The sequence below is a fragment of the Ptychodera flava genome, chromosome 14 (genome assembly GCF_041260155.1).
Source record: "Ptychodera flava strain L36383 chromosome 14, AS_Pfla_20210202, whole genome shotgun sequence".
Taxonomy (NCBI): Eukaryota; Metazoa; Hemichordata; class Enteropneusta; family Ptychoderidae; genus Ptychodera; species Ptychodera flava.
Window position 1 is genome coordinate 7,082,506 of NC_091941.1, and position 12,168 is coordinate 7,094,673.

The 12,168-nt window shown below is 35.3% G+C and overlaps 2 protein-coding genes across 2 annotated transcripts in view; both read right to left on the bottom strand.

The window, feature by feature from the left end:
• Positions 1 to 671: 671 nt before the first annotated feature.
• Positions 672 to 5,460, bottom strand: LOC139149138 (uncharacterized). The gene is made up of 3 exons (XM_070720706.1): positions 4,975 to 5,460; positions 4,467 to 4,568; positions 672 to 3,001 (listed from the first exon to the last, which is right to left on the bottom strand). The coding sequence occupies exons 1-3, from the start codon at positions 5,294 to 5,296 to the stop codon at positions 2,967 to 2,969; spliced, it is 459 nt and encodes a 152-aa protein (XP_070576807.1). The 5' UTR covers positions 5,297 to 5,460; the 3' UTR covers positions 672 to 2,966.
• The window catches only part of LOC139149135 (protein phosphatase 1 regulatory subunit 37-like), a 39,050-nt gene continuing 32,341 nt past the window's right edge, over positions 5,460 to 12,168 (bottom strand). Inside the window, exons 8-11 of the mRNA XM_070720703.1 lie at positions 9,361 to 9,483; positions 7,355 to 7,496; positions 6,546 to 6,706; positions 5,460 to 5,917 (exon numbers count right to left, since the gene is read on the bottom strand). Coding sequence (XP_070576804.1) covers positions 5,522 to 5,917; positions 6,546 to 6,706; positions 7,355 to 7,496; positions 9,361 to 9,483 — 822 coding nt within the window. The 3' untranslated portion in view covers positions 5,460 to 5,521. The remainder of the gene's footprint in view (positions 5,918 to 6,545; positions 6,707 to 7,354; positions 7,497 to 9,360; positions 9,484 to 12,168) is intronic.

A 12,168-nucleotide genomic window follows, 5' to 3' on the forward strand; every position in this document is an offset into this window, starting at 1 on the left:
GTATCACTAAGTCGCACAGTGAATGATGATGGAAAGTAAAAACCTTTAAATTTATCACTGAACTACCATGTTTCTTCATGGCTGCACTGCATGTGTTGAAAGGGAAGAAACAGAAGAATTTCACTGTATAGAAAATTCCTGAAATCCTTGTAGAATAAGAGGTACAGATGCCTTGGTACCAAGCTTGGAGCAGGGTGTTAAAATTGGATGGACTCAATTTTTTGATCATTTTAAATTCACAGTTTAGCTGATGGTAATTAATTTTTCTTTTTTGCACCCACTCAAAATTTCGAAGGGAGGCAGGTAAGCGGTTAAAAAAATTATCACAAAATCAATTAGCCTTCATTTGAGTTTTCTTCATACAACACACACATTCTAGTCACTGTAAGCTTCTACAGAATACTGTTTGATGTCGTGGGGCATGGTTCAGTGGTTGTAAAAGGACTGCTGTGGGGAAGTATTTGGTGGTAATTTAATAGTCATGGCTTCGTTGTGCAACAAAATATCAAAAGGTTTTTTTCCTTCTGAAAGACTCAGACAGCCTACTGGCGCTGAATTTTCTTGTTGGCTTTAGCAATCCCCTCATCAACATAGCCACATCTGGCCTTTTAAATGACTTATCCTTACACCACTCATGCACACAGCACAATGAATGAAGACAGAGAAAGATGTAAGATAAAATCAGTGATCAATAATGTTTTTATTACATTGATATTTTAAAATAGTACACTTTTGAGCTTTATATTACATGCCTCTTTGCATTTTATTTTGAACTTTGCCCTAAAAAGCCAAAGTTGTCCTTGTTCAGAGATTCGATCTCTGTTCATGTACATTTACATTTAAATAACCAGTGGACCAACTTTCTTTGAAAAATTTACATCTGGCAAAACAAGTTTCAATATGATATTATTGTCAGAAGTTACGGATAAAGAAAGGGAAACATCTAAAGGGCTCTACTCATTACATTTCTAGTCAAATAGCTATTTCAGATTTCAGTGTTGGAATAGAAAGAGGATAGTTTGCCAGAACGTAATTTCTTTGAAATATACAATACTGCAGTACACAAATTTCTCTATAGCACATCAGAAACGGGATTAACAGTTCCTCTCAGATGGTATTTGGATATGGGAACCTTTTGTTATGCTGAAGGTAAAATGTGTATACCAAGCTTGTACATGCAATATGCATATTTAGCTTGCCTATGACAAAGTGTACAAATAGTTCAAACACAACACCTTCTCTGACCTGTGTCTTTCATGTTGAATGAGATTGCCATGGTAATATGAAGGTCTGAGATTCAATTCCGTCAGATTCATTAGACTTAAAAATTATTTTCACATTTGTTGAAAGAGATATAAACTGTGTAATCAAAGAGCAGTGCCTTGCATATGGTGTAAACAGATACCTTAACATCCTGAAACCCATCCCCACACACACAATATTGTCTGAACTGTACCACAACAGGACCTGAATAATACTTTCCACATTCATGATATGAGAGATCAAACTGTGAAACACAAAATTACAATGCGAAAGGTTCTTATCAAACTCAAAGAAAACACACAATTTAGGATCCTTATGTCCAGAAACATAATTATTCGTGAAGCTGAATTGCTTGTCTGTTGTGTTTTAAAATTTGTTAACATAAACAGAAAACCTTTCTTTCGCAAAAAAAGTTTTCTATCTTTTTCATCTACCTCAAACAAGTCTAAGAAAGTGAACAAAAATCAGGTAATTTGTAAAAACTTGGCAAGACCACCTTAAAATCATCGGCAATAAATACATCAGCTCTTTGAGAGATCAAAACACAAATGCTGATGGAAGCATGTTTTCTTTCCTGTGAGGAATAACTAAGTCTTAGCTGTAATCAGATTTGCCTGCCTTACACTTTCTTATTCAGTCTCTTACATTCTTAATTATTGTCACAACCAAGGTTCTTGATCAGCAACTGTGCCATAGCCAAGGTATTAAGGATTTTGATCTGAATCACTGTTGTTTGGAAAACGCAAAAAAAACAACAACTTTTGTTTGATCTCCACATCTGTGAAATACTCTGTATTCATGACCCTCTTTTGCACAAAATTATTGATGGATGAGTTACTGTGTTTAAAAGTTTGTCATACAGTATGTCGTGGTATGCTTCAATGACACACACACCTACACCAACACTAACGCTCTCTCACATGCACAACCACCCCATCTACCGTACACATTCAACATGTAACAAATAAACAGCAATCCTATTTCTTACAAAATAAAAATAAGTTTTTCCATGTTTCTGAAGTCAAATAACCCCCAAATAATGATAGTGTGTACGAAAAAACATTCCCTGCCTTTTCCCAGCCTTTTTTTTTTCTATTTCAAATACAAAGTTTATTTCAAATGCATAATGCATACACTGATATAACCTCATTACCAGAGATCATGTAGTTATGGCAGTACACCATTCTAGTGTAAATCGCTAAAAAAATTGCATGTTACTTCTTCACCAACCTGAAGAACTAAAATTCAAGTACATCTTACATCTCTCGGTCTTAATTTTCCAATCTGTTTGTAAATTTCAAGTTTAGTTAATCTGAGAGCTGATTGGCTCTGATGAAATATCTGCAGACTTCACTTACGAAATACAAAATTCAAGATTGCGACAGTTAGTACATGTGATTTTCTCCCAAAATAATGACTGTTACGGATCAAATGAAAAGATCCAGAATTTTTATAGAAGGAAACAAAATTCTATGGATACACTTGTAAAGAAAATTCAACTACCATAGTACTAACACTCTAAGCATGACTGTGACATTGACCTTGTAAAATTCTCTGTAGGTAAATAAAATACTTGACATTGTGCAACATACTTGTCCATTTGATTGACAGGGTAATTTTGCTGTCTCTTGACATCTGACAGATACTGCTGGCTTCTCAAGTCGGAATGAGATTCAGATATCCTTCAAATACACTCACACATTTCAGTTGTCAAAGATGTCTTCATCTTCCAGAGAAGCTGTGTACAGAGATGACAACACAGGTTATGTTAGAACGGCTCCATTTGATTTTGGTGAATTGTCAAATCTTGAAATAAGCTGAATGAGTCTGGATGATATGATATGTTACTATTAGTATACATGACTATGCTACAAAAAATAAGATACAAAAGCAAGATTTGGCGAATGTAAAATACAGCAACATTTATACAAACAACAACATTGGTAAGTTGTCTGCAACAAATTAGTAATGGAGAAAGAATTGTGAGAGGCCTGGCTGTTAACCTAGCAGTCATGTGTGTGCACATTTATGTCCAACCATACACTGGCAGAGGATGACATTTTCATAGGGACATATATTCCTGTTTTTCACAATTCTGAAATAATACAGTTCAAACCTATTGCCCAAGAACAAGAGAAATTTTATTTATGATAAGAAGTGGACACACTTATTAGATTACAATAATTATCCTGATCTTATTAAAGTTGGATACACAGGACTAAAACTTTGTGATGTACTATTGATAAAAACATTACGACATCTTTCATTCCTGACTTAATTTTCTTCCGTACAACAGACATCAAATTGATAAAGAGATCTTTAGAAATATTTTGTAGATTATGCAGATGCTTTAGAAGTACAGACAGCAAACTCCTTTCAATATTGCATGTCAGTATCAATGTTGCCATAAGAACACTGAGCGTACAAGCAAGCCTTTAATGAATGACTCCAAAGACTTATGCATGTTACTCATGAAAAGCATCACTAAAAATGTTTACTACGTGAGTATTACCATGAAATATTACACCCATGCTTGTTTCAAGTGTACTCTAACCAATTTACTGTTAATGGATATAGCTCAGGCCGGATAACATGCACAAGATTTGTAAAATAAATTATTTAGACTTGTGGATCAAGGTTGTTATTTCAGGACCACTGATTAAAGCCAAAAGAATAACTTAGTACAGAATAACTTTGGATATAGTTTTATTGGATCACATCCAAAAATAAAACAGTGTCAGTCCGAGTCATGACCACGTGAAAAATATGAAACAATATTACTGGTAAGGCATTTAAATCCAATTTATTATAGTAATACTAATGAAATTTTGAAGCATAATAGGTGAATTGGATTCTGGTACTTTGTCATTGTGCAAACTTTCCAGACCATCATGAACACTGAATGATGACATGGAAATGCACAACGTCATGGTATATTGGAAGAAATCTTGAGGATATCCTGGTCCAAGTTTCAACCATGACCCAAGAACAGGCATACAGAACACAGTCAGTCTTTTTCCATTAAGAACAAACTTACAGAAAATTGAAATATTTCTAGTTAATATTTCCCTTTAAAAAATAAATAAGCATGAGCCATGCTACAACATATATGAATACTTAAAATTACTGTTCATGGAAGTTAAGAGTTTTAACTTTTGAGAGGGAGAAAAAAATAAAGCAAATTTGCGGAAATCAAGCATTACTTGTATCGGCTAGTTGAGTGACTTCCTCTAAACTAGCATTCTTAACAGACGCAACCATATCTTTGAGTTCTTGTTCAAAGTCATCTAGAGCACTATCCACTCCTGGAGAGAACACAAAGACCACACAATTGCGACAGAAAAACACCAATGACTGGGTTAGTTTCAATACACTGAATGTCCAGTAAAGCATGCCATGTTAATTCAACACATGCACCAAAGTAGGCAATAAAAGTAATGGCACCAAGCACATGCACTGGAACAGTAATAACTTACATTGTAGTACTGACTGGGAGTGGAATAGTAATATACATCTTACATTTCAACAGTAATCTCTGTTTAGGGATAATCATGAAGCAGAAATTCATTCTAAATGATGAAGTTCGATTGATTTGAATTCTAGGGTCAAGAAAGCTACTATAATTCCATCAGAATTACGATAAAAGGGAAACAGAGCAAACTGGAGAGTTGGATGGTATAATACTTCCGCTGGAAACCTGGGATGAATTACCTGAGCAGTCTTCCTGAGACACAGGTTTCTGGCCTTTCCCAGCTTCAGGGATTAGCGATGCGGCAGACTCCCCAACCTTGAACTCCTGTAACAATCCATTAGGGACTGTGGCATCATTAGAGACACTGGCAGGAGAGATTGCATTGCTAGCATCAGAGTTTAGATCATTCCTGTCACCGCCAGCTAGCTTATCTGCTTGGCTGTTTGAATTTGCATGATCAGAGTTCAGCACACCTGGTATTGGTTGTTGCTCTTTCAATTCACTTGGTGATGGTGAGATACCACTGCCCTGGGGAAGTGGCACCTGTACATTACTGTCCATGTCCTCACCACCTCCTTTACGTAATCGTATACTATCCTTTGCTGAAACACCCACTGGTAGAGGTAGAGCTGTTTCAGTGCTTGTGACACTCACAGATGTCCCTCCATGGGAAAGTCCTGTTTTGTTCTCACCTGGTCCACCTGGCAGTCCAGCTGCCTCTGGGTTAGCACTATCCACATTGGAAGACTCAAGTGGTGAAACTGAAATTTGAATATCCTCACTATTTTATGCTAAGGCACCTGCCTTACTAACACTAGTATTTGGTTCTTGTATAGTTTGTTCACTGGCTACATCTTGTGTTGGAGTAGTTTTGCCGTCATTATCATGACTAGAAACCCCTTCTTTGGTCACATCTCCTGTTGCCGCTTCTCCGTCTTCATGCTTTTTCTCATTTCCAGCATCTGAAACAGTGGGAATGTTTTCTGCAGCTGTCTCAACCATGGACTTTCCATCTTGATTGGGGCTAATATCTTCATGGGACCTGTGCAGTGTCTTTCTCTCCACAGCTCTTTGTGCCTCGATAACTTGTCTCTTAAAATTTTCATCTTTGGCAATCTCTCTGTTCCGCTTGCAATAGTTACTCATTTCTTCTTGAAGACTTTTCTGAATCTCTTCAAGTTCCTGTGAAACAACAGAGGAAGAAAATCTAAATGATAATACATAAATTAGCAGCCACTGCATGAGGACTCCATGATGACTTCACATTTGCCTTTAAATCTGCAACATGCAAGGTCAAGCTACAGTCATCTGATTTGAAATTCACATGAGAAACATTCATTCGAATGCAATTTTGTAATACTGTTTGAACTCTGACATTTGAACTTTCACAATCCATTCTTTACAGAAATGGCACCCTACTGACCAAATTTCATGCACCTGCCATATGTACATGAGAATGCCAGCAATCTTTAAAGAAACACAAATTTGCTCTTGTATGGATTTACTGGCACTGCTGCTGCCGAGTAAGACTTGAGTGCATCCATAATTTTTGGGTGTTTTTGCAGAAAAATAATAACATTTCAGCTATTATATTACTGAATATATAGTATTTATTCAGTATTATGGGCCACCGGCCTTTTTTACAAAATGTTAAAAATACATACAAGTGAATACATTTTATATTACTACTGTAAGTTGATATACCCAGAGAAACCCAATAAAAAAGCTTGGAAACTCAGGTTACATTTATTACCTTACCTCCCTATAAAAAAACCCTACCATGGGATATCATAGAAAAGAAAATGCTCACCGCTTCTTTCTTGATTTCAATATCCAATCTCAACAAACTTCTGTTCACTTTCAGTGACAAGGTGAGAGCCATAAGACCGCCAGTCCTGATGTCATTCTCTCTGATGTCTATACGGAGAATACGACTGCTATCTGCCAAGTACTCAGCCAGGGCAATAGCACCTACAGTATGAAAGAATCAGCACAGAGTAAACACTATTGATCATGGACAGGGAGTAAATCAATGAAACCTTTTCAATTATCTGGGGTTCCATCTTGAGAAGCACTGCTTCTTGGGTCTTCTCAATATTGTATGAACCAGACTAACATATTAATGGTAAATGTTTAACTCAGTTCGCCAGAAACTGTTGCAAATTACTGCTGGAAACTTGGAATTCCTGATGAAGTGAAAAACCATGGACTGTGACTAACTGAGCAGGCATGAAAGAAGAAGTTGCTTTGGACAAGGTGGAAGCTGTCAGCCAGAGCTTAAAGTCTGATTGATTTAGGAAGTAGATGTTAAAGCAACATTACTTGCTGTATACACAGTGCAACATTTTCAGTATTGCATGGGATATGTTTTCTTTGTATGTTATGATGCATGAAAACATTTCAATTGAACTTGAATTCTTATCAAGGGTCGGCACATATACTACTGTCAATCTATGCATGGTTCAGTTACTTGCTTGTATCCTGAAACAGCATGCATTGTTGACATACATGCATGTGCATGTGATGGATAATGGAAGCACGCAAGAAAGGAAGATGTTGAAATTTTTTCAAACTTCACCTTCATAAACATTTGAAGTACTCTGCTAAGATTGGCCTTACCTTCACAGGTGATCTTGGTATTTACCAAACCAAGTCTTAAAATGGAGGTGTTCCTCAATAGACCATCTTTTAAAACTAGCACTCCCTCATTGGTGAGGGTGTTGTGACCCAAATTCAGGGTGTCTAAATGTTGACATTCCCCCTAGAAAAGAGAGAGAGACATAGAGATTTCAGGTTGTATAATAAAGCTGGTGGTTTCACATCAGTTACTTCATTCAAAAAGCACCGTTCGATCTTCTTGTGGTGAACTTCAGCTACACAATACTTCCTCTTTTTCTCTTTTTTTTTTGGGGGGGGGGGTGGGGGTAGGGGGGTGGGGGGTTGGAATGGGGTTGTTGACTGATATCTGACTTTACAGCTTGAAGATCGTAAGTGTGTTAAAAGATTTTCGTAGCCGTAGCCAATATAACTGTCACACCACAACTGAATTAACAACGGTGAGATTAGATTATAAAGATCCGGATTATTTGTTTCATCTAATACTAAAAGCATGATACATTAGCATTCAATTACTAGTATGTACAGTGTATTAATAAATAAATGTAATTTAAGTAAAAAAAATTCAAATTTGATGATGAGAATGGAGAATATTCATGTACCCCATAAATAGTCAGTAACATTTGATCATGATCTGCATAATTTCAAGAAATCACCTGGCCACAACAGAATTTATTGTGTATGGTAATTTTGTAGATCATTGATTGTTAAACTTTGATTTTGAAGCCAAATAGCATGAAATCACTGTGTTAGCTAGAAGATACTTTGTGGGCAGTCTCTGGGATCAATTCATGATGCAGACTCAGTGTAGAGCATATTGATCAGTGTTCATGTAGTGTAAAAGATGGCTTCCAATAATACATTGTGCGAAAATATCCCAGTATTGCCATTGGTTGTCTGCATCTATGTCTACATTTACATCATCAAATCTATTTCGTGTTTATTGAGGTCAAACTTGACAACATATTTTCCAGGGTTATACTTCATGGGAGCATTTACTTTATACCAGAGGCATATCATGTAACTGTATAAGACACAATGTGGAAGTCTGAAAATTTCTTCAATGAATGAGGAAATCTGACTCTGAAGTTATTGACCATAAAGTTTGACCTTTACATAGGAAAATGTCATTTGACCCAGACAGTAACATAACAGCAAAACAGAAGGCCTGTACATGTCATTCAACCGTTAAATCTATAAAACCTGTCACTTTTCAATTTTGCATGATAGTACCTGTAGTTTTATTAAAGAGTTGACAAAAAAGCCAATATTACGAGTTTAAAGGATGTCAAATACAAATATAAATATTTGACTTTTTATTATAGTCAAAATCCTAAGGAACAAGGCCCTGATGAATAGAAGATGGGACTTTGTTTGGCACAGCAGAAGCACAACATGAAGAATTAATATTTTGTCTATCATTGAACTTTTGATGTTGTACCCAGGGTCATGTATTAAAGATAGCTGTGTAACTGAGATGGATGAAAAGAATCTGTGAGAGATAAGACTGTGGAAATTGCTCACATTTCCAGGGAAATGATACAGGGTTTTTCACAAAATTCATCTATGTGAAGACCAGGGTTCAGGGCCTCACATAATACATGAATAGCAGTATGTCACACAATGCATGAAGTCCGGGTCGCTACATGGTTACATTTTTTGTATATTTCATTATTTCATGTGCATCCAATACCATTTCAAGGCACTTTTTTCACATTTTTGGTAGCATTGACATATAATTTATGCATGGACATCATATACATTGCTCCAGGGCCGTGATTGCTCCAAATTATTTACCAGTATTAAATACAGACATCTGATAAACATTTCACATTCACTCTACTGTTTCATGTCTGTCATGATACAAAATGACTCATCAAAAGGAGAGAACATTATGCACTGTATTATTTGAAATGTTATAAGAATGCTAGAGATTAAGGTAACAGAAATGTAATAGGAATCCAAAGGTTTTATATTAGACTTCAGACTTGACTGAAACTTGGACTTACCAGAGCTCTTCCAAGTTCATTCATGGCGACATGAGAAATGCCATTGTTCCACAGAACCAGTGTGGAGAGGCCATCTTCTTTCTGTTCAACAAGTCCATCGCATAGGTGAGCAACGCCAACATTCTGTAAAGTGAGGAACAACTGTTATTGTAGGGTACGATATGGACAAAGACTGCCTGCAGTAGGCATGAAAGAAACAAATGAATTTCTATGAAACAATACGTTGCACTTTACAACTATGATATACATGCTCTGACTGCACGAGATCAAAGCTACAGTCGGTTCAGTCACAATCAGGGTGCTCTAGAGTGTTTCACTTTTGTCAAAATTTCATCTTGTAGACACATATCTAAATTTACTAAATTCACAAAGCTTAAGGTTTGGTACATATTTGCTTGAAAAGTTGTGAACCAAACTTTCTCAGTATTTCCATGGCAACCAGTTCTTTATTGTGTTGACACACCGTCACGGACACTACAAAATATTATGAGTTGATGGAGAAATAACATAGTAGACTATACAACATTTGTACAAATATTGTTTTTAAAAGTTTAACCAGAAAATATATACATCTGTTGTAGAAAATAAGGTGAATGTATCAGGATTTTACCCAGCTTTGCATGATTTCCTGCAAAATGATTTGTTACGAACAAAAAAGAATTTTTCATTTTTTTCTCCCCATGAGCTTATGATTCCTCTAGTTTATAGATTTGCCCTTTAGTACATTTAAATTATTTTTTACTGCAATTGTTGAAGTCTTTAGAAAACATTAATAGTATTTGCAGCAAAATTTTGCTTATTTTTGTTAGTTTTGTAGTCATTTTTGTAGTATGGTAAAAGCGTCACGGACACTACACATTCAGGAATATGTGTGTGAAACAAACTATTGCTTATTATAACCAGTAAATCTGTAAAAAACAGTACAATTATGACAAGAATTGATTACAAACAAATCAAAAACATATTTTTAAGGAAGTTTGACATAAAGAATATTTGTAGTACTGGTATTTTTCAATAACCAGAAAATTTTATCAGAAATACAACACTGAATGCAAAAATTCTTGCGATAACTGGTATGTAGACAATGATAACCGGTATGTAGAAAATGCTAAACAATACAAAACTGTCCTATTAACACTATAAAGTGAACAATAAATGATTTACTGAACATTTGGTTTCCAACATATTATTGTGATCTGTATTTCAGTAGCGTCACGGACACTACACATTTGAATAATCAAAGGGGCAACTTCTTTACCAGTTTTAAAAGACGATATTAAACACAAATTCTCTATATCAGAAGTCTAATTAAAGTCATGAAGAGTATAATATAATACTCTCTTGCCACTCATAGTGATATTTGTAGGTGACTTGAGTATTTTAAGTATTTGGTCAGCATCTATTGTGTATAAGGGGAAAGAGGTTGCAAAGCTGACTATTTATGGTGGTACTGCAGTAGTGTGGGCTCCATTACGGATCTTTGTCAATAGTGATGTATATAAGGGGAGGATTTATGTCCCGTCATGTTATTTTTCTCTTTTATCCCCTTGTTTGCATTATAAGGTTGTATTATTTGTGTTTGATAAAATTTCAGTCTTGTGCTGTTTGTTTATGGAAAGCTTTGGCAAGACATAGTCGGATCTAGCATGTGGTGTCTTTTGAATGCTGTGATCCTGTGTCAGATATTTTGATTTTTATATGCTTGTTCTTGTTGTCGTTTTCATGTGTTATTGGCTTAAAAAATAAAGCCAATATTTCCATATTTTTATCTTGTGTTGAGATTGTTTTGTGAATTTTGTTTTTGACAAGTTTGTCTTTTATGTTTTTGTTTCTTTTGCAGGCTGTTATTTAGGGTTCTGGGAAAAGGATTTTTAATGTTTAGTCCTTTTCAAGTTCCTCCCAATATTTTGCAAGACTTCCTTTCAAGTGTTTTGTTTTAGTTTATGGCCTATATGTTGTTGTGAAGATTAGATTATTTTTTGTTTCCTTCTTTATTTTTCTTGTACCTTTTGTTGAGTTCAATTCCTTGTGTTGTTTGATTTCTGTTGTAATTCTAGTTATTTCTTTTTCCGTGTATTCTCTGTAAATTAATTTGCTTGTAAAGAAATCAGCTCTCTCCTTGAAATCGTTTGGGTCATTGGATGTACAGAAGTATCTGAGAATTTCACCTTCAATTAGTCCTTTAAAATTTGATTTGGGTAACATGATTCTCTGTCCAGGTATTGGAATGTTCCAATTAGTTTTGTGTGGGTTTTAATATCCAAAATATTTTCTTGGTTGTGCCTTGGGCCCTTCAAAATTTTGACGTCGAGAAATGTTATTTTTTTCTAGTGATTTCTTAACTGTAAATTTAAATGTGGGTGCATTTTGTTTATTCTATAGCTAAACTCTGCCAGTTGGTTTTGTGTTCCAGTAAAAATTATGAAAATGTCATTTCTGAATCTTTTTCAAAAGTGAATCACATTTTGGTATTCAGAGATGATTTCCATTTCAAGTTTATGAAATGCAATCATGACAATGCATTGCAGCCATTAAACAGCCACATATTTGGCGGTAGAGTTCATTGTTGAATAGCCCAAAGACTTGAAAGAAAGTCTTGCAAAATACTAGCAGGAACTTGATAAGGACAAAACATTAAAATTCCTTTTCCCAAACCACCCAATAATAACCCACAAAAAAGAAACAAGAACATAGAAGACACACTTGTCAAAACAAAGTTCACAAAAAGAGACAAAACGTTAACAATAATCTCAACACAAGATAAAAATATAGAAATATTGATTGTATTTGAAGCCAATAACACGTGAA